Below are 21,564 nucleotides of genomic sequence, written 5' to 3'. Positions count from 1 at the left end.
AGAGTACATGTGTCCCAGAGGTTGCTGTGTTTTACCTGGCAGGTGTGCGTGCTTTTAAAGCAGGTGGTATTCCCACGATGAGATGGAAGATGACATTCTCTCTACAGCTACACACTTCTTTAAACAAAAAGAAGAAATGAAATAAGACCGCTGCCCAGGATGATCAAATGCTAACAATAATAGAACATGATTAAACTTGCAGACAGGACAGGGTAAGGTAGATTGGTAATAGCAAGACATCACCATTTACAGTAACCAAGTATTTGGTTGCTTCTCTCTATATCATTTGGATAGATTTCACACTGAAGTCACAAAAATCATGATAGCAACAAAGATAAATGAGAGCCAACTGTATAAGAAAATAGCATTTATTTGATGCAAACTCTGCTCGAGTAAACTGATCAAATTGTAGTTTCTGGTGTATCTGTCATGCTTAAAGATGCATTATGCTTTAACACTGCACTATGGGAGGTTAATGGCCTCCTTAAATGGCCTTAAGCAGGCAGGCACACGCCACAGTTGTTGATCGGTCCGTCTTCAAAAAGCCATCACATTTCAATCTGAAGGTGAAAAGAACATCCGAGAGCAGAAACACTGCGGAATGATGCCGATTACGGTATTAAAATACAAAGACATTTCATTTTTTGACTGCAGCAAATAAGGGAGACAGGAACAAAGATTAAAAGGCAAAGAATGTTCCGTTTGTACCACCTAACAAGAGATATGCACCTAAACAAAATAGGAGGCATACTGAATGCAGTGCAATTCAATAAATGAACAAAAACTAAAACATGATAGTCCTCATGCCCACTCATTCTTTAGGTTTCACACAGACATCTTTTGTTCTAATTATGTAGCTATAAACTTTAGAAACACTTTGGCCTTTGTTAAGTTATCAAATCTCACACATGAGCTTACATAAACTCTACACAGTTCTCGGCTACAGGGAAAGTCCAGCCAAATGTATCAGTGCATAGTCAGTGACCCCGTGGATCATACAATGACAGTCTGTATCTCCACCTCCTCTGGGGATGTGATGACGTATTCCTCTTGCTGCTGCACCACGTGTATTCCCTCCTCCACTGTCTCTTCAGTTGTCAGCATAGTTACTGTCCCATCTGGCGTCTCCACGGTACCCGTCGTGGCCAGTAGCGTGCCGTCACTGATGGCTGAGGCCAGCGTCATGGCCACCTGCTCCGTCAGGCTCTCTGGTGTAGCGATGGTGATGGTGTCCCCGCAGTCAGAGATGGAGGTGCCCTCCTCGTTCATCGCCACGTTGCGCACGATGATCTGGTGGCTGCCCGTGTTGCCGGCGGCCTGCGATTGGCTGACTATTTGCTGCACCACTTTCATGATGGTGTTTCCCATCTAGACAGGTTTGGTAGAAAAGAGGTAGGAGAGGCGTAAGATAATGAAAACCCAATTAACAGTCCTTATCAGATCATTCGATTCTCACGCTCTGCATAAACTCTACAGATCTCACTGTGTGCGCTAGTGTGTGTATTTGTGTATACTGACCTCATTTTGGCTGTCTTGAATGAGTGTTACCTCTTCTTCTTGCACGTCCTCGTCTGTTTGAGTCTAAAAGAAATGAGGGAAATAAAGTTAATCACAAATATGAGCAGAATGTTAGGAATTACATACATTTGATTCAATATGTTCTGATTCTAGTCATTAGAACCTTGAAATATAATGAGCACAATCCGCTCGACTTTTTGGAGATATTGTTTAAGCATTCTATTTAAGTTTAGTGTAACTTGCTGTCAACTACATAGTCCACCACTAGTGAAGTCCTTTATTTTTCATTCAGACATGAGAAGTCTCGTATTCAGTCGGTTACTTGATAACAGTGTGCAGCTCTGGAGTTAATACTTGGTCGAGCCTCTTTCACAATAAATAACTTTCAACCCATTGTTTCCTGCAGCCATGGATCAAACCGGCATACTGTATGTGGGAACATTTATTCTAACAGTCAAGAGTGGGGATTGTCCACAGTATTGAGTATGTAAGTCACTTTGGATAAAAGCGTCTAACAAATGACACGATGTGATGTAATGTAAAAAGAGATATTTTCCCTTCATAAGCATTGTTTTGCAAAGGTTAGGTCCAGCTCTTGTGTAAAAAAAAAAAATGATAGTCAGGAGGAAATCAAAAAAACTACAAACAATCAAGAGACCCTCTTTAACAAGCCTGAAACGTGTGTTCAAAGCTTGAAGTGTGAATTCTAAATAAACTACAATACATCCAGAACTGCGCTGCCCGCCTCCTCACCCACACCCGCTCCAGAGACCACATCACCCCCGTCCTTCAAAACCTGCACTGGCTCCCTGTCCGTCAACGAATACACTTCAAAATCCTTCTGCTAACACACAAAGTTCTCAACGACCAGGCCCACCAGGCCACCCCCCCCCCCCCGGCCCACCAGGCCCCCCCTTGACCTGATCCACCACTACACCCCCTCCTGCAGCCTTCGTTCATCAGAAGCGAACCTCCTCTCTATCCCCACACGAACCAAGCTCCGAACCTGGGGGGACAGAGCCTTCTCCATCGCTGCCCCCACCCTCTGGAACTCCCTTCCACAACACATCAGAGACTGCACCGACCCCCCCCACTTTCAAAACACTGACCAAAACACACCTCTTCAGACTGGCTTTTAAATGTGTGTATTATGCTGTGTTAATATGTATTTCTATTTTATCATGTTTTATCAAACCACTGTAAAGCGTCTTTGAGCACCTGGAAAAGCGCTTTGAAATCAAATGTATTATTATTAAGTGTCCGCACTTTGCAAAGGAAGGTAGAAAGTTACTAGTTCTCATCAGCAAACTATTCAATTCACTTCAAATTGCAGTGATTCAAAACACTTGAATCAGTGATGCAATGGCACATATTCTGCTATTGATTGATATCAAAAACACTTGCTGTGACATCATGGATCACTTAAACAAGTTTTATCTAGAAAAAGATTACTTTCACACTTTAACAAACTCTGAGTAAGGGGAGAAACACCACTTTCTGATAACCCTTATTCCCTGTCTCACATTGATGATGTACTCCTGTGTGTCGGCCACCACTGAGGAGAACTCCACCAGGACGGCATGAGGATCCTCTGAGATGATGGCTGCCGTAGCGAGGCTGTTCACCGACGACTGCTCCTCCGTTTCCTCTTCCTGCTGCTCACTGCAACCGTCCTTCTGGCAGCCTCCTGGTGGGAAACAAGAGCCGCTGTTATTATGTTTGTCTGTGTCGGCAAATACATTTTTTCTTCAAGTATTGTGATCCGTCAACTACAGAGACCTTTCGCACGCATATGCCGATTCAGAGTCCCGTGCTCAGCAAAGCCTCGGCTGCACTTTGGGCACTTGAAAGGCTTCTCTCCGGTGTGATGGCGGATGTGTCGCACTAACGAACCCTTCTCCCTGAAGCCTCGCAAGCAGAACTGACACACATAAGGTTTCTCATCACCGTGGGTCCGCTGATGCACCTGTAAGGCATTCTGAGCAAGACAGAAAGATACGTCTGTGAATAATAACTTAGTGACGAAATATGTTGTAATATGAATACAAGTTGAGCATTTAATACAAAACAAAGAATCTACAAAAAAAGTCACCTTGGTCTTGTACCCCTTGTTGCACCTGGAACAGTGGTAGGGTCTTTCATCAGAGTGGGCCCTCATGTGCTCACGTACATGCCCAATGGTTTTGTATAGCTTGCCACATTCCCCACACTTGTACCTCCTCTCACTGACATGGACTTCCATGTGTTTCTTTAGCAGGTAACCAGTTAGAAACTCTTTGTGACAAAGCGTGCACTTAAAAGGCTTGTAACCTGACAAAGAGAAAAGAAAGAAAAGAATTTAATATTTTTGTTTGTAACAAGATAAAGTTGCGCTTTCTTCTGATTTCACATATTGATTAAGGTTCATCAAAAGGATTTTAGGAGGGGTGCATACAGTGATGCTGCTGAGAGTCATGAATTATAGCTTTGGACTTACCCAAATGGCCCTTGACATGAAAGCGGAAATAATTCAGTCCCTTGAAAGAGCGACTACAGTGTGGACACTTGTGCGTTTTTAAAGATGTTTGACCATCTCCTGCTTCCTGCAAAAGAATCAAAAGCAGACAACAAGATATTCAGTTCAGTTTTTCTGTTTCTTAACCTTAATAAAAAACAAATCAAAATGACGATTAATTATGAATCATTCGTCCGTAAAGTCAGTTGGCGATATGGTCAGTTATTTACAGCTAAGTACTTAAAAATAATAAATAGCTAATATTTCAAAAAGAAGAAAGAAATTGAACCCTTTTAACAAAGCATTGCAAAAACATGACTGCTAAAAGAATGTAAGTAGTCAACTGGTCAATACCATTATTACTCTCATGCTTACCTCTGTTTCCATTTCAAACTCTTCTTTAATATGGATCTCAGTGAAATTCTCATCCTCATCAGGACAGTCAGAATGCTCTTTATCCATCTCCTCCGTTGCCTCTGAGGTCTCCTCGACCACGGCTTCCTCCACGGCTTCCTCCACGGCTTCCTCCACGGCTTCTTCCACGGCTTCCTCCACGGCTTCCTCTGTCTCCATGGCGATGCCAGAGTTGATGATGGCCTGGCAGATGAGGTTGCCTCCAGCTGCTGCAGCAGCCGCGGCCAGCGCTTCAGCTTGAGACTGATCTACTACAACCTGACCACAGGCAAGAGAAAACATGAAAGGTTGGAGGACAGTTTCAGATTTGCCTGTCCCAATGTTTTGGCCAAACTTGACCCACTCTACCATGCTGCACTGCGTTATATATCAAATGCACCCTATAGGACTCATCATTGCAAACTGTATAGCCTAACTGGATGGTCCTCACTTAGTATGCGTAGGATGCAGCATTGGTTTTTATTAATGTATGAAGCCATTTTAGGTAAGCTTCCACTGTGTATATGTGCCAGATTTGCTCCAGTTTGTGACTCAGATCCAGTGCCTGGGATACGGTTCCAGGTTCCTGCTGTGCGGACTGAGGCTGGAAAAAGGAGTCTTTTTAATTATGGTCCTTGGTCTTGGAAGGACCTTCAATCAAGCCTCAAACTGACGGCACTTGTCCCTATAGCCTGTTTTAAATTGAAGTTGTCTGAGGTCCTTACCACCAGCTGCTCTTGCAGTAATAAGTAGTGTACCTTTCTTACTGTCCTAATGTGCACAATGTAGTGACTGCTTTTCGTTTTTTGTTTTGTTTACTTAGTTGTGTTCTCTGTATTTTATATGTCTGTGTTATGTGTAAAAATGTGTAACGTTGCTGCCTTCTTGGCCAGGTCAGCGTTGTAAATGAGATTTTATCTCAATGCTTTTTTTATCTGGTTAAATAAAATAAAATAAAAGTTACAGGCTTAATTATCTCGTACTAAATCGAAATGTTCTTTATTTTTGCAAATAATGTACCAAAAGGTATTATGGAAAATGTATGTGTTCTGTGTATATTTGATTGGTAACAGCAGGACTAAATGTGCTTCTCTACTAACCTGTTGCTCCTGCGTTGTTCCATTCACCTCCATTGTGAAGTGGACCTGATGGAGGACCTCGTGGGAACCAGCCTCTACCACACTGAGCACAGCAGTCTGAGCCTCTACCATCCCCTCTTCCTCCACCTCTTCCTCCTCTGGCTGATGCTCCAAAACCACCACTTCATGCTGCTGGCCTGCCACTGCATCATCGACTCCTGTGAAATGCACAAAGACCTGTCATTGGGTTTTCTTAATCTATTTCTCAATCTTGTACATTGTCGACTTTGATATAAAAGGACTCCATGAATTTGCTTTGATAGAATAGATTGTAAAGGACCGTCAAGCTACTTTGTTTAACACAAACATACTTGTCACAAAATAACAGCAGCTGGTGTATAAATCTGACCTTTTTGTATACCATCTTTGCTGACTAAGATCTCCTTGTATTGAACAAAGCGGATCTTTTCTGTGCAGGGTGTGAGGGCCTTTAGATGTCTTGTGAGGGCACCGGACTCTCTGAAAGACTGGCCACAAAGGGTACAGCGATACGGCCGCTCATCTGTGAGGAAACAGGAAGAAAGTTATCATATAAAAAAGGTGTTTTAGAAGACATGGAATCATAAACAAATCAGTCTTTGTTAACTGTCTGTACCAGTGTGACGACGATTGTGACGAATCAGGGAGCCTTTTGTGCGAAAGGAGGTTCCACATAGGTCACATGAGAAGTTCTTCTGGTCACTGTGAGTTTTCATATGAGTTCTCAAGATGTTGGTCTGTGGGGTAAAAATATAACATATCATAAAGAAAAGCATTGGCAACATGAAGTGTAATAAATACACAGCCTGGTATTATTCATGAAAGATATTTCTGACAAGGAAATCTGATCTCAGGTCGCCAGTTAAACACAAATACATTTTAGGACTTACAGTTTTAAATGTCTTGTCACAAAGTTGGCAAATGCAGCGTCCCTCCTGGTTAACTTTGTAAACAACAGACTTGTCACTCTCAGCATTGTCCGATAAGGATCCTTCCGTCCCATCGGATTGGTCATTGACTTTGGGTGAAACTATTTTCTTCCTGCGGCCTCTGCCAAAAGTACCACTGCTTTCATCTGTGTGAAATAAAGACACAAATTACAATGTAGCCCCCCTGGAGAATCTAATTTACAGGTTGAACCAAAATGATGAATGAAGAAATACAAAATATGTTTTACGTAATTTATACTTAGGTAAACTTGATGTGAACAGTATGTCTTTTAGTGTTGCACTGATGGTTGGTTCAAACAAACAATTATTATAAGTCACCTTGCCCTCAGGAGGAAATGTTGATGTTTCTTTCACAATAATTGTCAAATATATGATGATACAATAATTTAGATTCAGCCTTAATGTTGACCCACCGTTAGTGATCTTCACTCGCTCATCTGAGGATGCACCTTTAGCTGTTTTCACCTCTGAAGAAGAATTTCCATTTGCTGCAGTAACCTGGTAAAATATAGATATGTATTCGATACTGCAGTTTAAAGTGTAAACTGGATATTAAACCACACACACCACAGTCCATACCTCTTGGTTGGCCTCCACGCGTTTGCAGTTTTGTTGCAGCTTGTGCTGGATGAAAGCCTCCAGCGTGGAGAACTCGGTCTGACAGCGTCCACATTTGTGCACATCTTCATCTGACAGGCAAAGAGAAATGCACAATACAGCATGAGACAACTTTGTTAAGTATCTGTGCCACCTAGCTGATGTAAACTGCTCACTGAATGGACTTCTAAACTGAGTACAGCTGCAGCGGGAAAACAACTAGCTTATGTTGTTGCTAATGGCAGTTAGCTGCTAGCAACATTTCATGATGGAGGAAGTGAGCTAGGCCCAAATACAATATCTATAAATATGTCAGTCTTGATTCCGAAAGTAAGAGAGTAAACCTTCATCTCCCAGTGTTGTCTGGATGGTGATCGTCTCGTTGCCGTCCGTCGTTTGCTCCCTCTCTGTTTCTGCCGTATGATTATTTTCTACATTCATGTCTCCGTCTCTGTCGCAACGCAGCTATAAAGGAGCGAAAACATGGCGGATTTACGACCGCGTAGTCATAACAACACAAGGGCGCGTGCGTGCCTCTTATCATAGATAGAGGGAAGAAAACAAGAAACTATTTTTTTAATGAAGATTTCTAGCATACTAATATGCTTGAATTGTGTGTGTATGTGTTTAAGGTTTAACACAATGTAAGAGTATATATTCTAATACATATTATTGTGTATGATGTGTTACATTCTTTAAAGTTGATCTGCTAAAGAAAATCCTGTTTTGTTTTAATGTTTTCGAGAAACAAATGGATCTTTGTTTTAAGACAAGAAATTAATGTTGACTTCTGGTGTGTTCATTTTATTTTATTTAGTTTTACGTTCATCCCATTAATTACGTGTATATGTATATATATATAACCTATGCATCTATTTCATTGATTTAAAGTATTACTGTTTCATTCATCATTATATTGTTTGTTAACCCACATAAAAATAAAACATACTTTGATCACATTTTTTCTTATAGTGCATAAAACGGTCTGAAATACATTTCGACAAATGACAAAGATGGCTTCTTTGGATCCCTTTATATGTTACATATTTATTATTGAACGTTATCTATTGTATCTGATAATACTAATATATCTGTCAAAGATTATCTGCATCTGTATCTTTATGCCATGGCTACGATGGATAACGCGGTAATATCAAAATGCTTATTACAACATTGAAAACATATCCAAAAGAAAAAATACTACAAAATGATCAGAGCTGTCAATTAATCTATTCAAGCATGGGACAGATGTGGGGCCATGGAATACAAAATGTATTTGCTTTCACATGCTCTATAGTCCAATATTAATTACACCAAGGTGATGTTTCAAGCACAACTGCTCTTCATCTAGTATGCAGAAACATTGTGTACATATAAAGATACGTCACTACATATTACATACTAATTTTATCAAGGGCCCAAACGCCACTGTGCAGGTCAAGGATTCATGCACAAATATCCTGACGAAATTGTATTTTGGTCTAACCGTCTATACTTTCTCAAAGTAATTTAAATAGATAACATTTCAATTTCTATAGATTAAGAGTTTATATCACAGAAAATAAAACTGATGTGAGGCTCCATGTTATGCTCTTTACCTATTTTGGTGATGGATATTTTTACAGTGTTTTACTTTGTTATTTGTGCAGAATACCTAAGGCATTTAATATTGACTACAGGCCTTTACACTTGATACAGTTTCATCAGGATGTGGTCAAAGGTTCAGTCAGAAACATTGATTTGAGGGGGATTTATGGATAATATTGCATTTTTTCCCTTAAAGAACCTCTAAATGTAAATATGTATTTAATAATGGAAAAACATGGTTAACCATCACACAAAGATAGGTGGTGAAGGCCATACCAGGCATCAATTCGTATATTTTCGCAGTTAGAAAACATATTTAATATTGATAGCTTACTGTAATTTTCTTGCAGGTTAACTTGCTCAGAGAAATAAGGAGGCTGTACAAGACCATTAAGTCCAAACTGTTAAAGATTAAAGGAGCTCACTGCAACAGGTGGTTTGTATGGAGGTTTGTCCATGTTGGAGTCTTCTTGGAGTTCTTATTATACATCCATGGTTGGAGTTGAATCAAGGATAACTATTCACGACACAACAGTAAACAACAGACGCTTTACGGCAGTAAAAATGGCTTCTCAGTTCAGCGGTGTGCTGCAGTTGACAGATCTCGATGATTTTATCACTCCCTCTCAGGTAGTTGAGCTAATATAACATTCTAACATATTCATAATAAGTATCTTAAAATAGCATCGTTGACACTAATGATTTACGCCCTATATAAATGCAGCAGATAGCGAAAACATACTGAAAATAGCGAGCATCAGTATCTGTTAGATGTCATATCAGTGCTGCTGATATGACATCCACTTTTAACCTTTATAATAAATACTTAATAAAAGCTTGACAAAAACTCACCATAAAGCGCTGTTGGCTTATTCGTTTAACAGTTAATGGTAACACAACCAGCCAGCGTTAAAATATAAAGATGTGCTAAGTAGTTAGCTTGCTGCTAATGTTAGCATTTATGTAACTACGAAGACCGAGGTTGGAGCTAGTTAGTTAACAGGTAATAACTTGTTTTTTCTCGGTTAAGTTAAGTTTTAATTATTCATTATCTTTCCTTTTGTTGCTTTCCCTCAGTTCAGATAGGGGCATTTGGATAGTGGTATAAATTGCTGTCTTCATAAAGTTCATAACAAATAATCAAAGATAAGTATTTTGTAGTTGTTTACAAGTGTGGTTTCTGTTTTTCAGGAATGCGTCAAACCTGTGAAAATAGAAAAAAAACTCGGTAAATCGGTGGCCAAAATTCAGATAGAAGATGATGGCAGTTATGTCCAGGTCAACAAGGTTAGTATCTAGCTCAAACATTACCTTTACGTAAAATATAGGTGTTGCATGAGCGTTTACCTTGAATTCATTAACCTCATGTTTGCAGGATGGAGGGAAACAGAAGCTGGAGAAAGCAAAGATCACACTGGAAGACTGTTTGGCCTGCAGCGGCTGCATCACCTCAGCTGAGAGCGTCCTCATCACACAGCAAAGCCATGAGGAGCTCCTCAAAGTGCTTCACAACAACAAGGTAGAGATGGACGGATGTGTTTGAATGCTTGTGTAGTATTTGTCCGGTTACTTTGCCATTGCAGCCTTTGGAATGTGATAATTGCTGGTTTCACGGTATATATAACATCCTCCACAGGCCAACGCTGAAGAGCAAAAGGTTGTGGTGGTGTCCGTTTCACCACAGTCCAGAGCCTCCATCGCTGCACACTTTGACCTCAGCAGTACTGAGGCAGGCAGGAGGCTTACTTCTTTCTTTAAAGGCATTGGTGAGTGATACAATTATATTCTTCTCAAGTCCTACACAACTCAAAGAAAAACTGGAAAATGTAAATGAAAGGCTGATTTAGGCAGACAAAGTCACTAAAGATTGTCATCATTATTGCAGGGGTTCATCATGTGTTTGACACAAGCTTTAGTCGGACCTTCAGCCTGCTAGAGAGCCAGAGAGAGTTTGTGAAGCGTTTCAAGAGGAAGGAGCAGGACAGCAAGGCTCTGCCCATGCTGACATCGGCCTGTCCAGGTATTCCAAAACAACCCCTCTATGTATCATGTTGGAGCGTTCTGAGGCGTTCTAAGGGCTTTTGTAGCGTGACATCCTCATTTGTCTGCATTGTACAAACATTTGTTTTTCTTTCTTGGCTGGTGGTGAAGTAAATCGACTTTTCTTTTTCATATTATACCAATGCGGCTGGTAAATGGTGCTGATTGTGTACCCTTTCTGTATAGCAATTTCTATTCTAACAATGTGAAATTCCATTGATTAATATAATGTGAAAGTATATAAAAACACAATTCACTCGTATGTAGCTGTGTTGAGGAATCGTCTTTATATTCGTTGAGGACCAAACAACGTTATCTGCTTGATCAAATTCACTTTGGTCAGATAATACAACCTTCATTTATATGATTTCAATGTTCGCTTCAAGACATCTCCCATTGCTCATGTATGAATATCTGTATGTGTGTGTTGCTCAGGTTGGATTTGCTATGCAGAGAAGACCCATGGGGAGATGATCCTTCCGTACATTAGTACCACTCGCTCCCCTCAGCAGATGATGGGTTCTCTGGTTAAAGGACATTTTGCTGAACAACAGGTACTGCACGTCTTGAATTTGGATTATAATTATAATTTATCAAATGTTTAGTTGACATTGATCTGTGTGTTGTTAGGGGCTGAGTCCACAGCAGATCTACCATGTGGCAGTAATGCCCTGCTTTGACAAGAAACTAGAGGCCTCGAGGTCAGACTTCTACCTAAATGAAGCTGAGACTCGAGAAGTGGACTGTGTCATCACATCTGGTACAGTAATTACTCTTATGATGCTGTTTGCCTCTTTGAATGTGGAGCATGTTCTCATATTATACTTCTCTGATGTTTCCTATAGGAGAGGTGCAGAAAATGCTTGAGGAGAAAAACGTATCTCTGAAAGATGTGGAACCTGCTCCTCTAGATACAATGTAAGTTCTGTGATGATTTTCTTCTATTAGCCATATCAGATTTCCATAAGAATACATTAACTCACATTACATATTATTTGTGATCCAGGTTCAGCAGTGTGAGTGAGGATGAGTTCCTGAGCCATTCTGGGAGTGGGTCAGGGGGTTACCTCCATCATGTCTTCACCTACGCTGCCAAGCAGCTGTTTGGAGAGGAGGTTAAGGAGCTCACTTACAAGACCCTAAGGTGAGTCTGTCCCATCAGAACCGAAACAGCCTTGTGGTCATTTTGTGGAACAGTAAATCCTTGGTCCAGTACAAATACATGTTTAAGATGCTTTTTATGTACAGGCAAAAAAGGGCAAATCATCTGTTTAAAGATGAATTGTATCGGCCTGCTTCTCGTGCACCTCGTCTATAGAATGTTCAGTCTAATCTGGTTCTTCCACCTCAACCCCTCTGCCACAGGAATAAAGACTTCCAGGAAGTGACTTTAGAGAAAGATGGAGTTGTCCAGTTGAGCTTTGCTTTCACATACGGCTTCCGCAACATCCAGAACCTGGTGCAGAAGCTAAAGAAGGGGAAGTCGCCTTACCACTTTGTGGAAGTAATGGCATGTCCGTCAGGTAAAGTCGAATTTGAGGATGAAAACTTTTCCTTGATGTGTGCTTATGCACCTTTGCTCCATTAAATTGCCCAATACAAGAAAATAATAAGCACTGATTTACAAACTTGATTCTTGCAGATGTATGATCAGTGATAAACTCAGCATGCTTACCATTACCTCTCCTCTTGTTATTATTCAGGCTGTATAAATGGCGGAGGACAGGTGAAGCCCTTACCTGGTCAGAACCCAAAGGAGCTCCTCCAGAAGGTTGAGGATCTCTACAAGGAAGAGCGCACGCTATCGCCAGAAGAGGACACCCGTGTGGCCGAGCTGTACCAGTCCTGGCTGCACAGTGTGGGGGAGGAGAGAGCCAAAGAGCTGCTGCACACACACTACCACGCGGTGGAGAAGATGATTAATGGACTTACTATGAAGTGGTGAAGAAAGCTTTGGTGTAATCCATGATAAGCAGAGTTTTTCATCAAACACCACAGCACCGTCCCAATGTGTGACTATTTTTGTAATTCTTTAGAGAGAACAGAAGGGTTATGGGCAATGTTGAATACAAGCTGGAGTAATGTATGCAAATAACCTTTCAAACCGCTGTTTCGCTCCTCTAAAAGTTGTTTGGCAAATCGAAAGACAGGGGGTATAGATAATACACACAATGCCGGAGCCAAATTAAGTTCACATCGTATGACCGATTGTCTTTTGTCCATTCAAATGTATAAAAAGTAAATAATACATTTTGTGGCAGCTGAAATGACAGAGCTAAATATAATCATTCCTTGTTTATTTAACCTTATGATTATGTGTAATGAGAAATAAAGACTTTATTTAATTGTAGACTTGTTTTATATATTTTAATGGAATATATCCAACAGAATTTAGATAAAGACATTATTGAATAATCTTGAATCGGTTGTGCAACTTTAAGCACAAAGTGAAGATTTGATCACATTGTGAAGAAATTAAAGATTTACATTAATGTACTGTATGATATTTTTACTTTATGGCTGCAACTATAGACTCCTGTTCTAACAAAAAAAGGTGACATGCATTCTTAATTATACACAACATTTTAATGTAGCAATTCAAGGCCTAAAATACCCATGTTTAGTTGTAACTTACAACTACATGTAAATGTTCTTGCAATACTCCAAAAAATGATATTTATGAAAATACAATATTTTCAATTGAGTACTTTTTGAAAGCAGGACTTTTATTTCTACTAACTTCAAATAAACATGTGTTGTTGCCATTTTCATTCAATATTCGTTGTAAGATTGCACTTTACATGCAAAAGAGCATTCGCTGTATTGAACACTTCATGTGAAAGCAACAGTAGTGATACCACGTAGACAATGCTTTGCTCACAATGCTTTAAATTAAATTCTGACAAAATTACATAATGAACAATCAGAATAGCTTTCAAGCCAAAATGGAAAGAAAAGTCACAAGTAAACCTTCCTTAATACCAATCAAGTCATTTTTTAATGAATTTACAGAAACTTTACACATTCCAACATTTGTTCCTCAAGCATCTCCCGGTCTTATTTAAGTTGTTAATTTGAAACGCTTTTGTACAAACAAACTACAATTGTAGTTTTAACATTGATTTAATATTATAAAATAACATTAAATAGACCCTTATACTCAGATTTACACATGACCAAACTTTCTCATTTCAAGCACTCAATTAAAAGCTAAATGTTCCTTAAAACTACCGCACCAATTTCATCCGTACAAACCAAGTTCCTAGCCATATGAGGGCTGAATATAATGATGAAAAAATACGTGTGCATTGCCTAAGAGAGAACGTCCTAGATATGATTATAGTGTTTGAAGATGAATTGTAGATATTTATTCTGTACTTCACTATTGACAGCTTGCAGTGTTTTAAGCAGTAAAGAACCATTCAGCACGAGTACACTGGAAATCACTCCTTGGGCACCCGGAAGCCATCTTTTTCTTTCCGGAGACTTCTCATGGTTTCAATCGGGCTCGTCTCCTTGACATGGTCTTGCACGGACTTCTCTCTGAATTAAACAAATAACTGTAATTAGCTCAAAACAAACTATACAGACATGTGTTGTCAGTAAATCACTACTAACTAGTATTTAATCAAGTTGCACATACTTGACTCTCATAAAGGGGTTAAATGTGAATTCTTCCGCCAAAGTAGAAGGGACGGTAGGTTCCCCGTTGCTGCATTTCTCCTACAAAACACAGATGCAAAAGTTGTTTTAATTATCACTTTTTTCTTAGGCTGATCATTTGATTGAGGCAATAATTGCCATGATGTGACACATCAGTTAAATACCTTTGCCCATGCTAGCTTCTCCTGAATGACTTCATTGTCTGGCTCCACATGACGCGCAAACTTCAGATTGCTGACGGTGTACTCGTGACCGCAATAAACACGCTTAAAACACAAACACATCGAGGTTAGTCATACAGTTTGAGTATACATTATCATAATATGAAGTTTAGACTTTCAAAGTACCCTTTATACTGATATTAGTGATGAGATATTTACAGTTTCTGGAGGCAGTTGTCCCAGAATGTCTATCAAGGCTTTGTACATCTGCTCTGCTGTACCCTCAAAGAATTTACCACAACCAGCCATAAACAGCGTGTCTCCTGCATGGGGAAAAAAGGGACGTTGAAAAAGGTCACATGTGATGCAGTGCTGTCCTGTTAAAGCTGTTGTATCAATACTTATTGGTCAACTTTACAGATTTAAAAGCTTTGTCAGAGACTTCATTGTCTCCAGTATCACCTGGTATTTATTTGTGCCTTTTATCTGATCTCTTGGATTTGACATACCCGTGAAAACAGCTGGGGGCTCTGTGCTGTCTTCTTTCGTAACATAGTAGCAGATGTGACCAGTTGTGTGACATGGTGTGAACAGGCATTTGATATTGAGTGATCCAACCTGGGAAAGAATGACACCAGTGAGCAAACATCAGGCAGGTGATGATTTATATGTGTAGAATAGCCAGTTTGATTGTCTTACTTTCAAATTTTTGGAATGAGAGACTTTCTTTGTAATTGCATCCACTCGGTTATCTCCTCCGTAGACCCTCAGCCCTGGCATTAACCTAACCATCTTTTCATTTCCACTAGCATGATCCCTGAGGAGTGAAAATAATCAGTGTATTGTTTACCACTCTTTGATTCAGCAGAAGGGTCGTATGCATGTGTAATGGTAGCCTGTCTAACACTGTTTAAAAAAAACGATACATTGCATCTCACCAGTGGTGATGAGTGGTCAGAATAGTTGTGAGTTTTACGCCATGTTTTCTCACAGCTTCCATAACCTGTTGAAAACATTAAACTGCAGACGTGATCAAATGATTCGATCAATTCAAATCTAAATGATTCAACAATAATCTTGATAATTGTTTAAAACCGCTATCAAGCAGATAGTGTGTTTTCTTACAGTGTTGTTTCTTACATCCCGAATGTGAGCATTTGCGATTTAATTCTGATTTACATCATAACAAATATGTTGGTAACATCAATATAATATAAGGCACGTACCTTTATTGGCTCCACAGGGTCAACCACAGCAGCTTCTTTGGATTCCTCATCTATCAGGAGGTACATGTAGTTGTCACTGAGAGCTGGGAGAAGTTCAATCTTCATGCTTGCTTGTTCCACCAGAGAGGATTTCCTCACTGCGCTGTGAAGGAGGGCAGCTGCCTGGGCCTTTACTTCCAACGGTGCTTCATGAGAAGATATAAGTAAACATTAGACAGACTGACATGAGGACGCTCTCTCTCTCTCTTAGTGTTAAATAATCAATCTTATAGCCATACAATTCTATGATTTTATAACAGAGACCCTTAAACTAAATTATGTTTATTTTATGCAGCCAGACATACCGGAAACGAATGCTAATATAGCCAAGTATTCAACCTGTACGCTAACAAAACAACAAAACAAAGTGAACGACGTTAGCTTCAATGCATTACATGATTTCCACCTAGCTACAGCCTATCATGACTGTTAAGGATAATGTTATGTAATAAGGTGCAGATGTTTGCTCCGACAGGGTAACTCAGTTCAATTGACAGCTCTCTTTTTTCGACCATAACAAAAAACTACTTATCCATCCGTAACAAGTTAACATTCATATAAATACGCAAGCTAACGTGCGAAATTAGATGTTTACGGACAGTAAGGTAGTTGGGACTTACCTAATTTGAACGCTGTTGCTGCTCCAAGCAGAGTGCAGGCACTCCCTACGAGTGACTTGAATAACATAATAACAGCAGATAAAGGCTAATCTCAATTGTTGTGTAAACCAGAAAAGTTTGGTTTATTTCCGTGTCCGTTTCCTGTTCAACTTTAACCTCACAGGCTGCACCAATCATGTACGGGGGCGTGGATCCTGAATAATCAATATAAAACAAAAATATGTGTTATTTAGATATGTATTGTTAACTTATACTTCTTTAAAAATACAAACAGGTAGATGTAAATGATAGCCTACTTATTGTATAATAGAGCACTGACACACTTAAAATGCATTGTTTTAACAGCTGTAATATGTATTTGAGTTTACTGTTTGTCCTTTCAGGCTTGCCGTAGCTTAACAAATATCGTTTCAGGGTCGGTCAAAGTTTAGTTGACGGTTCACTGGTTCTGACAGCCTCAAAGCGGCTGAAAACCTACACGTTTCTCCACAATGACGGCACGAAATATATCTCAATTCTGGGAATGGGGGAGGAAGATAATTTGTGTTGGCAGAAACTATGCAGACCACGCCAAAGAGCTGAAAAATGCGATTCCTACAGAGCCTATCCTGTTTCTGAAGCCACCTTCTGCCTATGTCAGAGAGGGCTCCTCCATCCTGGTTCCCCGGTACTCCAACAACCTGCACCATGAAGTGGAGTTAGGGGTGGTGATCGGGAAAGGGGGCACGGCCATCCCTGAGTCCGCTGCCATGGAGCATGTTGCAGGCTATGCTCTGTGCTTGGACATGACAGCCCGGGACGTCCAGGATGTGTGTAAATCCAAGGGTCTGCCGTGGACTCGGGCCAAAGCTTTCAACACCTCCTGTCCCATCAGTGAGTTCATCCCCAAAGAGCGCATCCCTGACCCGGGGAACGTGACCCTGTGGCTGAAGGTGAACGACCAGCTCCGGCAGAACGGCTGCACCTCCCAGATGATTTTCTCCATCCCATATCTCATCAGCTACATCAGCGAGTTCATCACCCTGGAGGAGGGGGATCTCATCCTGACCGGGACCCCTAAAGGAGTGTCCGCCGTGCAGGAGCATGATCAGCTGCAGGCTGGGATCCAGGACGTTGTCACCATGAGCTTCAGAGTGGACAGACAAGAAAAGTAGTGGAAACAAAAAAACAAAATAAATACCCAGACTCTTAAAAAGAGAGGTATTCAACCTGATTGTAAACTATTTCTTTATTTTCATTTGTGGATCAGCAGATGGCAGTGTTGTGCCACCAAACTATATGTCTGATGCCTTGTACAGTAAACCGTTTATTTACATTGAATGATCTCACAAACCTGTGATCTGCATTATCTCCCTAAACCAGGGAAATGGAAATAATTCAACACCAATTGTCACTGTTTCAGACTTAATTATCTAAATTAAAACACAGCACACAGAGCAAATTCAGCCTAATACATATCATAGTATTCTCATTATTGTTGCATTAAAGTGTACATAATTTCAACGTCACAGCTAGTAATGGTTATTTTTTAACTACTTTATAAATTGCTGGGTAGCTTAGTCTACAATAATATGTCAGCATTAATAAATGATATACTGTATTAATATTCAGATTCTGCAATTGTACTCCTAACTAGAGCGCCTCCTACTAAATGTATTGGAGTATATCAGTACAATATGTTCCACTGAAAATGTGTAGTACATGGTAAGTACCTTAAAATACTGCTTGAGTATAGTTAATAACTCAAAATGTTGGATGTTTCCTTCCATAATTTACATGGAAATGATACAGTATAATGGGCATGACATTTATTATCAATCAATCAATCAATGTTTATTTATATAGCCCAATATCACAAATGTTACATTTGTCTCAGTGGACTTCACAGTTTGTACAGAATATCAGTATGACAATACGACACCCTCTGTCCTTAGACCCTCACATCGTACAAGGAAAAACTTCTGAAGAAAACCCACAGTTTAAAGGGAAAAATGGGAGAAACCTCAGGGAGAGCAACAGAGGAGGGATCCCTCTCCCAGGACGGACAGACGTGCAATAGATGCTGTGTGTAAATTGAAAAGATAATACATTTGCAACATAGGTAATCCAAATGTTTGGAAATGCATGTGTGTATAATAGGAAGATGAATCCACGAGGATATCCATCCAGGACTTATGATCCAGGACCACAGCCACGACTCAAGATCCAGGGCTCGCGATGCAGGACACAGGACCGCAGGATCATCCATGACTCCGGATCCCAGCGTATATAGACACCAAAAAGAAAGACATTTGGGGAAGCTGGGTTAATCGGAACATGAGAGTACACAGGTATAGACAGAGAGAAGGAAGAAGGAAGATGTCCCCTGACAAACTAAGCCTTTATCAGCAAAACTAGGGGCTGAATCTAATCAGCCCTAACTATAAGCTTTATCAAAAAGGAAGGTCTTAAGCGCACTCTTAAAAACAGATAGGGTGTCTGCCGCCCAAACACAAACTGGAAGCTGATTCCACAAATGTGGAGCTTGATAAGAAAAGGCTCTGGCTCCCATTGTACTTTTAGAGACTCTAGGAACAACCAACAACCCTGCATTCTTGGAACGCAATGCCCTAATAGGACAGTAGGGTATAATGAGTTCTTTAAGGTAAAATGGCGCCTGCCCATTAAGGGCTTTGTAGGCGAGAAGAAGAATTTTAAATGATATCCTGTGTTCTATAGGGAGCCAGTGTAAGGCAGCCAGAACAGGAGTAATGTGGTCCCTTTTCCTAACTCTGGTTAGTACACGAGCTGCAGCATTTTGAATCAGCTGAAGCGACTTGACTGACTTCTTGGTACACCCTGATAATAAGGAGTTACAATAATCCAGCCTTGAAGTAACAAATGCATGGACTAGTTTCTCTGCATCGTTTTGAGGCAAGATATGCCTGATTTTTGCAATGTTACGTAGATGGAAGTAGGCGGTCCTTGAAATTGATTTTATGTGGGCGTTAAAGGATAGATCCTGATCAAATATAACACCAAGATTCCTTACAGTCTCACTGGAGGCCAAATGAATGCCATCCATAGTTAGTATATATTTAGATAATTTGTTTCGTAGATTCTTCGGGCCAAGTACAATAACTTCAGTTTTGGTCGTGTTTAACATCAAAAAATGTAAGGTCATCCACGTTTTTAAGTCATTGAGGCAGTCTTGAATTTTATTTAGATGATTAATTTCATCAGGCTTGATTGATAAATATAGTTGAGTATCATCCGCATAACAATGAAAATGTACACAATGATTCCTTATAATATTGCCTAACGGAAGCATATATAATGTGAACAAAAATTATTTGTTTATTATAAATACATTAATAACAACAGTATTTTTGCTTATGCTTTACTATGTTTTGGTTAGTGTGTCCTTTTTAATAAGGACATTTCCTAAAGTCGCTCAGGTTGAATTCATGTAGTGCTCCCTTCAGAATCTTAAATGTGAAGTATGTTTATCCCAAATGAGTTGAAGTTGAGAATAGTCATGTTGGTGCAGGAGTTTGGGAGGGTTGAGGGTTTGGCACTGGCTGTTTGTGGTTAATCTTTAAATTTAAAACACATTGTGCTTCGTGTTGGATTAGCTGAGATGTGTTTTCCTCAGAAAGTTTATGGATTACAGTTTGATAAATGTTTTAACTGCACAGTGAACCCTGTTGCCTCTGCAGAGTAAATGTTACCTAGCAGCCGACAACAATCTAACATGCCAAAAAGACTACCATTGCCAATGCCATTTAATAAAACTGGTAAACTGGTTCATCTCGCTTAATTTAGACTTTTAGGCTGTACCTTCATTACAGCCACATTCTTCCTGGCCTGTTCAACATCTGTTCCAGGTTTAATTACAATTCTCCCACAGGCTTCTCTGTTTTCAGGATCAATCAGAGCCTCCACCAACCTGTCCCAGGCCAGTCTGCTGAAACCCGAGTCAGTGTACATCATCTTCCAACACCTTAAGGGCATGTTATCTCTGAGACTCACAGGACCCAAGCCTGGCCTACAGGGGACTCCAGGGTTATATGTGTCCATCACCAGAGCAGTTATGACAGATGCAATTAGATGTGGGATCTGGGAAATGTAGTCGTGGCCTGTTTTTTAGAACAGGGTTAGAGCCATGTGCAGTGTGGCATGTGCACACAGGTGTCGTCTTTTATGAGATTATGAATCATACTGTTCATTGTCCCCATGTGACTGAAGGTATTACATACTCACAGTTTGGAACAATGGCTTCAAAGCTCAAGCTCAGCTCTGGTTAAGCGTTCATCACATGAAGCTGTGTGTTGTCATTGAGCGGGAGTCTGGGGAGGTATATTTGACGCTTTCAAGGGAGAGGGGATTATGTGGAGACCACAGTCTTCCGATATAACTCATTAATAATGATGTCAACTGTTAAATAAAATCAAGCCAGCTGGTAACTGCAACAGAGAAACTTGAGGGTAATATCTCATAACAACAAATAACAAAGTAGACTTTCTATTATCTAAAGCAATTGGCCTAGATGATCAATCTTAATAACTTTGCTGATTTCCAGACTTTTTACGGTTAAAATGAGGATGACATTTGTGGCTTATGAAATGTTTTGTATGGTTTGCCATTAAATTAGGTTAAAATAAAATGCATCACGTAACTCTCGTGATCCAATACCTTAAAGTCACATTTTTTATTTGTCTAATGCTCAAGTTTATGAATACGTGCATAAATAAAGTTGTGAGCCTGCTGATACTGATTACACGTGCACATATAGACCAAAAAGGGTATTTCGAGGATAAGGAGGGATAGATGAGTGTTTGATAGTGTGACATGTTTACACCTTATGTAATATACCACATGAAATATTACTAAAGACATGTTTAAACATCAGTTAGAAACCATCAGTTCATCAGTAAGTTGAGAGCAATATATCATGCTTGAGGTCACCGGGGCAACTCTGTTCGATTCACATGGAAAAAAACCTGAACATGATTACAGGCATGCCATCCACGGTTCATATGAATCAAGAAGGGGAGCATAATTGTGAAGCATAATAAAATTAATTAATGTTTTTATAATACAGTAAAGCTAATCTTTATATGAAGAGGTGGTTATTTAATTTGAAAGAAGAAATAGCATAACATACAGTATGTTTTAT

The 21,564-nt window shown here is 39.9% G+C and overlaps 4 protein-coding genes across 6 annotated transcripts; 2 read left to right on the top strand and 2 right to left on the bottom strand.

Annotated features, from left to right (window-relative positions):
- Positions 1-350: 350 nt before the first annotated feature.
- On the bottom strand, positions 351-7,564 carry e4f1 (E4F transcription factor 1). Of its 3 annotated transcripts, none has more exons than XM_034219454.1 (14): positions 7,415-7,564; positions 7,053-7,162; positions 6,887-6,971; positions 6,414-6,598; positions 6,140-6,260; positions 5,894-6,046; positions 5,506-5,702; positions 4,388-4,684; positions 3,995-4,100; positions 3,611-3,828; positions 3,298-3,496; positions 3,042-3,205; positions 1,519-1,581; positions 351-1,368 (listed from the first exon to the last, which is right to left on the bottom strand). In XM_034219454.1, the coding sequence occupies exons 1-14, from the start codon at positions 7,509-7,511 to the stop codon at positions 994-996; spliced, it is 2,370 nt and encodes a 789-aa protein (XP_034075345.1). In that variant the 5' UTR covers positions 7,512-7,564; the 3' UTR covers positions 351-993. The 3 variants fall into 3 exon arrangements, with proteins under 3 accessions (XP_034075345.1, XP_034075347.1, XP_034075348.1); XM_034219456.1 differs by having other exon boundaries at positions 3,042-3,202; XM_034219457.1 differs by having other exon boundaries at positions 5,906-6,046.
- A 1,631-nt stretch (positions 7,565-9,195) lies between these two features.
- On the top strand, positions 9,196-13,193 carry narfl (nuclear prelamin A recognition factor-like). Its single transcript, XM_034220001.1, has 11 exons — positions 9,196-9,287; positions 9,849-9,944; positions 10,033-10,176; positions 10,294-10,423; positions 10,543-10,677; positions 11,133-11,251; positions 11,328-11,457; positions 11,543-11,615; positions 11,704-11,841; positions 12,063-12,220; positions 12,401-13,193. The coding sequence occupies exons 1-11, from the start codon at positions 9,222-9,224 to the stop codon at positions 12,640-12,642; spliced, it is 1,431 nt and encodes a 476-aa protein (XP_034075892.1). The 5' UTR covers positions 9,196-9,221; the 3' UTR covers positions 12,643-13,193.
- Positions 13,194-13,569: 376 nt separating this feature from the next.
- Positions 13,570-16,564, bottom strand: hagh (hydroxyacylglutathione hydrolase). The gene is made up of 9 exons (XM_034220002.1): positions 16,407-16,564; positions 15,748-15,932; positions 15,460-15,524; positions 15,221-15,338; positions 15,031-15,139; positions 14,741-14,844; positions 14,525-14,626; positions 14,341-14,420; positions 13,570-14,240 (listed from the first exon to the last, which is right to left on the bottom strand). Exons 1-9 carry the CDS (start codon positions 16,471-16,473, stop codon positions 14,141-14,143), a joined length of 930 nt encoding a protein of 309 aa, XP_034075893.1. The 5' UTR covers positions 16,474-16,564; the 3' UTR covers positions 13,570-14,140.
- Positions 16,565-16,787: 223 nt separating this feature from the next.
- Positions 16,788-17,914, top strand: fahd1 (fumarylacetoacetate hydrolase domain containing 1). Its single transcript, XM_034220003.1, has one exon. It carries the CDS (start codon positions 16,898-16,900, stop codon positions 17,558-17,560), a length of 663 nt encoding a protein of 220 aa, XP_034075894.1. The 5' UTR covers positions 16,788-16,897; the 3' UTR covers positions 17,561-17,914.
- Positions 17,915-21,564: the final 3,650 nt, after the last annotated feature.

Source organism: Gymnodraco acuticeps, unplaced genomic scaffold (assembly GCF_902827175.1).
Source record: "Gymnodraco acuticeps unplaced genomic scaffold, fGymAcu1.1, whole genome shotgun sequence".
Lineage (NCBI taxonomy): Eukaryota > Metazoa > Chordata > Actinopteri > Perciformes > Bathydraconidae > Gymnodraco > Gymnodraco acuticeps.
Note: the sequence above shows the minus strand (reverse complement) of the source record. Positions and strands in the feature narration are given on the sequence as shown.

Coding starts and splice junctions, on each gene's coding strand:
- fahd1 (XM_034220003.1), top strand. CDS start 16,898: ATGACGGCACGAAATATATCTCAATTCTGGGAATGGGGGAGGAAGATA.
- hagh (XM_034220002.1), bottom strand. CDS start 16,473: ATGTTATTCAAGTCACTCGTAGGGAGTGCCTGCACTCTGCTTGGAGCA. Junction 15,933..16,406: donor AGCAACAGCGTTCAAATTAG/GTAAGTCCCAAC, acceptor CTTCTCATGAAG/CACCGTTGGAAGTAAAGGCC. Junction 14,421..14,524: donor AGAAGCTAGCATGGGCAAAG/GTATTTAACTGA, acceptor TGTGTTTTGTAG/GAGAAATGCAGCAACGGGGA.
- narfl (XM_034220001.1), top strand. CDS start 9,222: ATGGCTTCTCAGTTCAGCGGTGTGCTGCAGTTGACAGATCTCGATGAT. Junction 9,288..9,848: donor ATTTTATCACTCCCTCTCAG/GTAGTTGAGCTA, acceptor TCTGTTTTTCAG/GAATGCGTCAAACCTGTGAA. Junction 11,616..11,703: donor CCTGCTCCTCTAGATACAAT/GTAAGTTCTGTG, acceptor TTTGTGATCCAG/GTTCAGCAGTGTGAGTGAGG.
- e4f1 (XM_034219454.1), bottom strand. CDS start 7,511: ATGAATGTAGAAAATAATCATACGGCAGAAACAGAGAGGGAGCAAACG. Junction 6,047..6,139: donor TCACAATCGTCGTCACACTG/GTACAGACAGTT, acceptor GTTTCCTCACAG/ATGAGCGGCCGTATCGCTGT. Junction 3,206..3,297: donor TCGGCATATGCGTGCGAAAG/GTCTCTGTAGTT, acceptor GTTTCCCACCAG/GAGGCTGCCAGAAGGACGGT.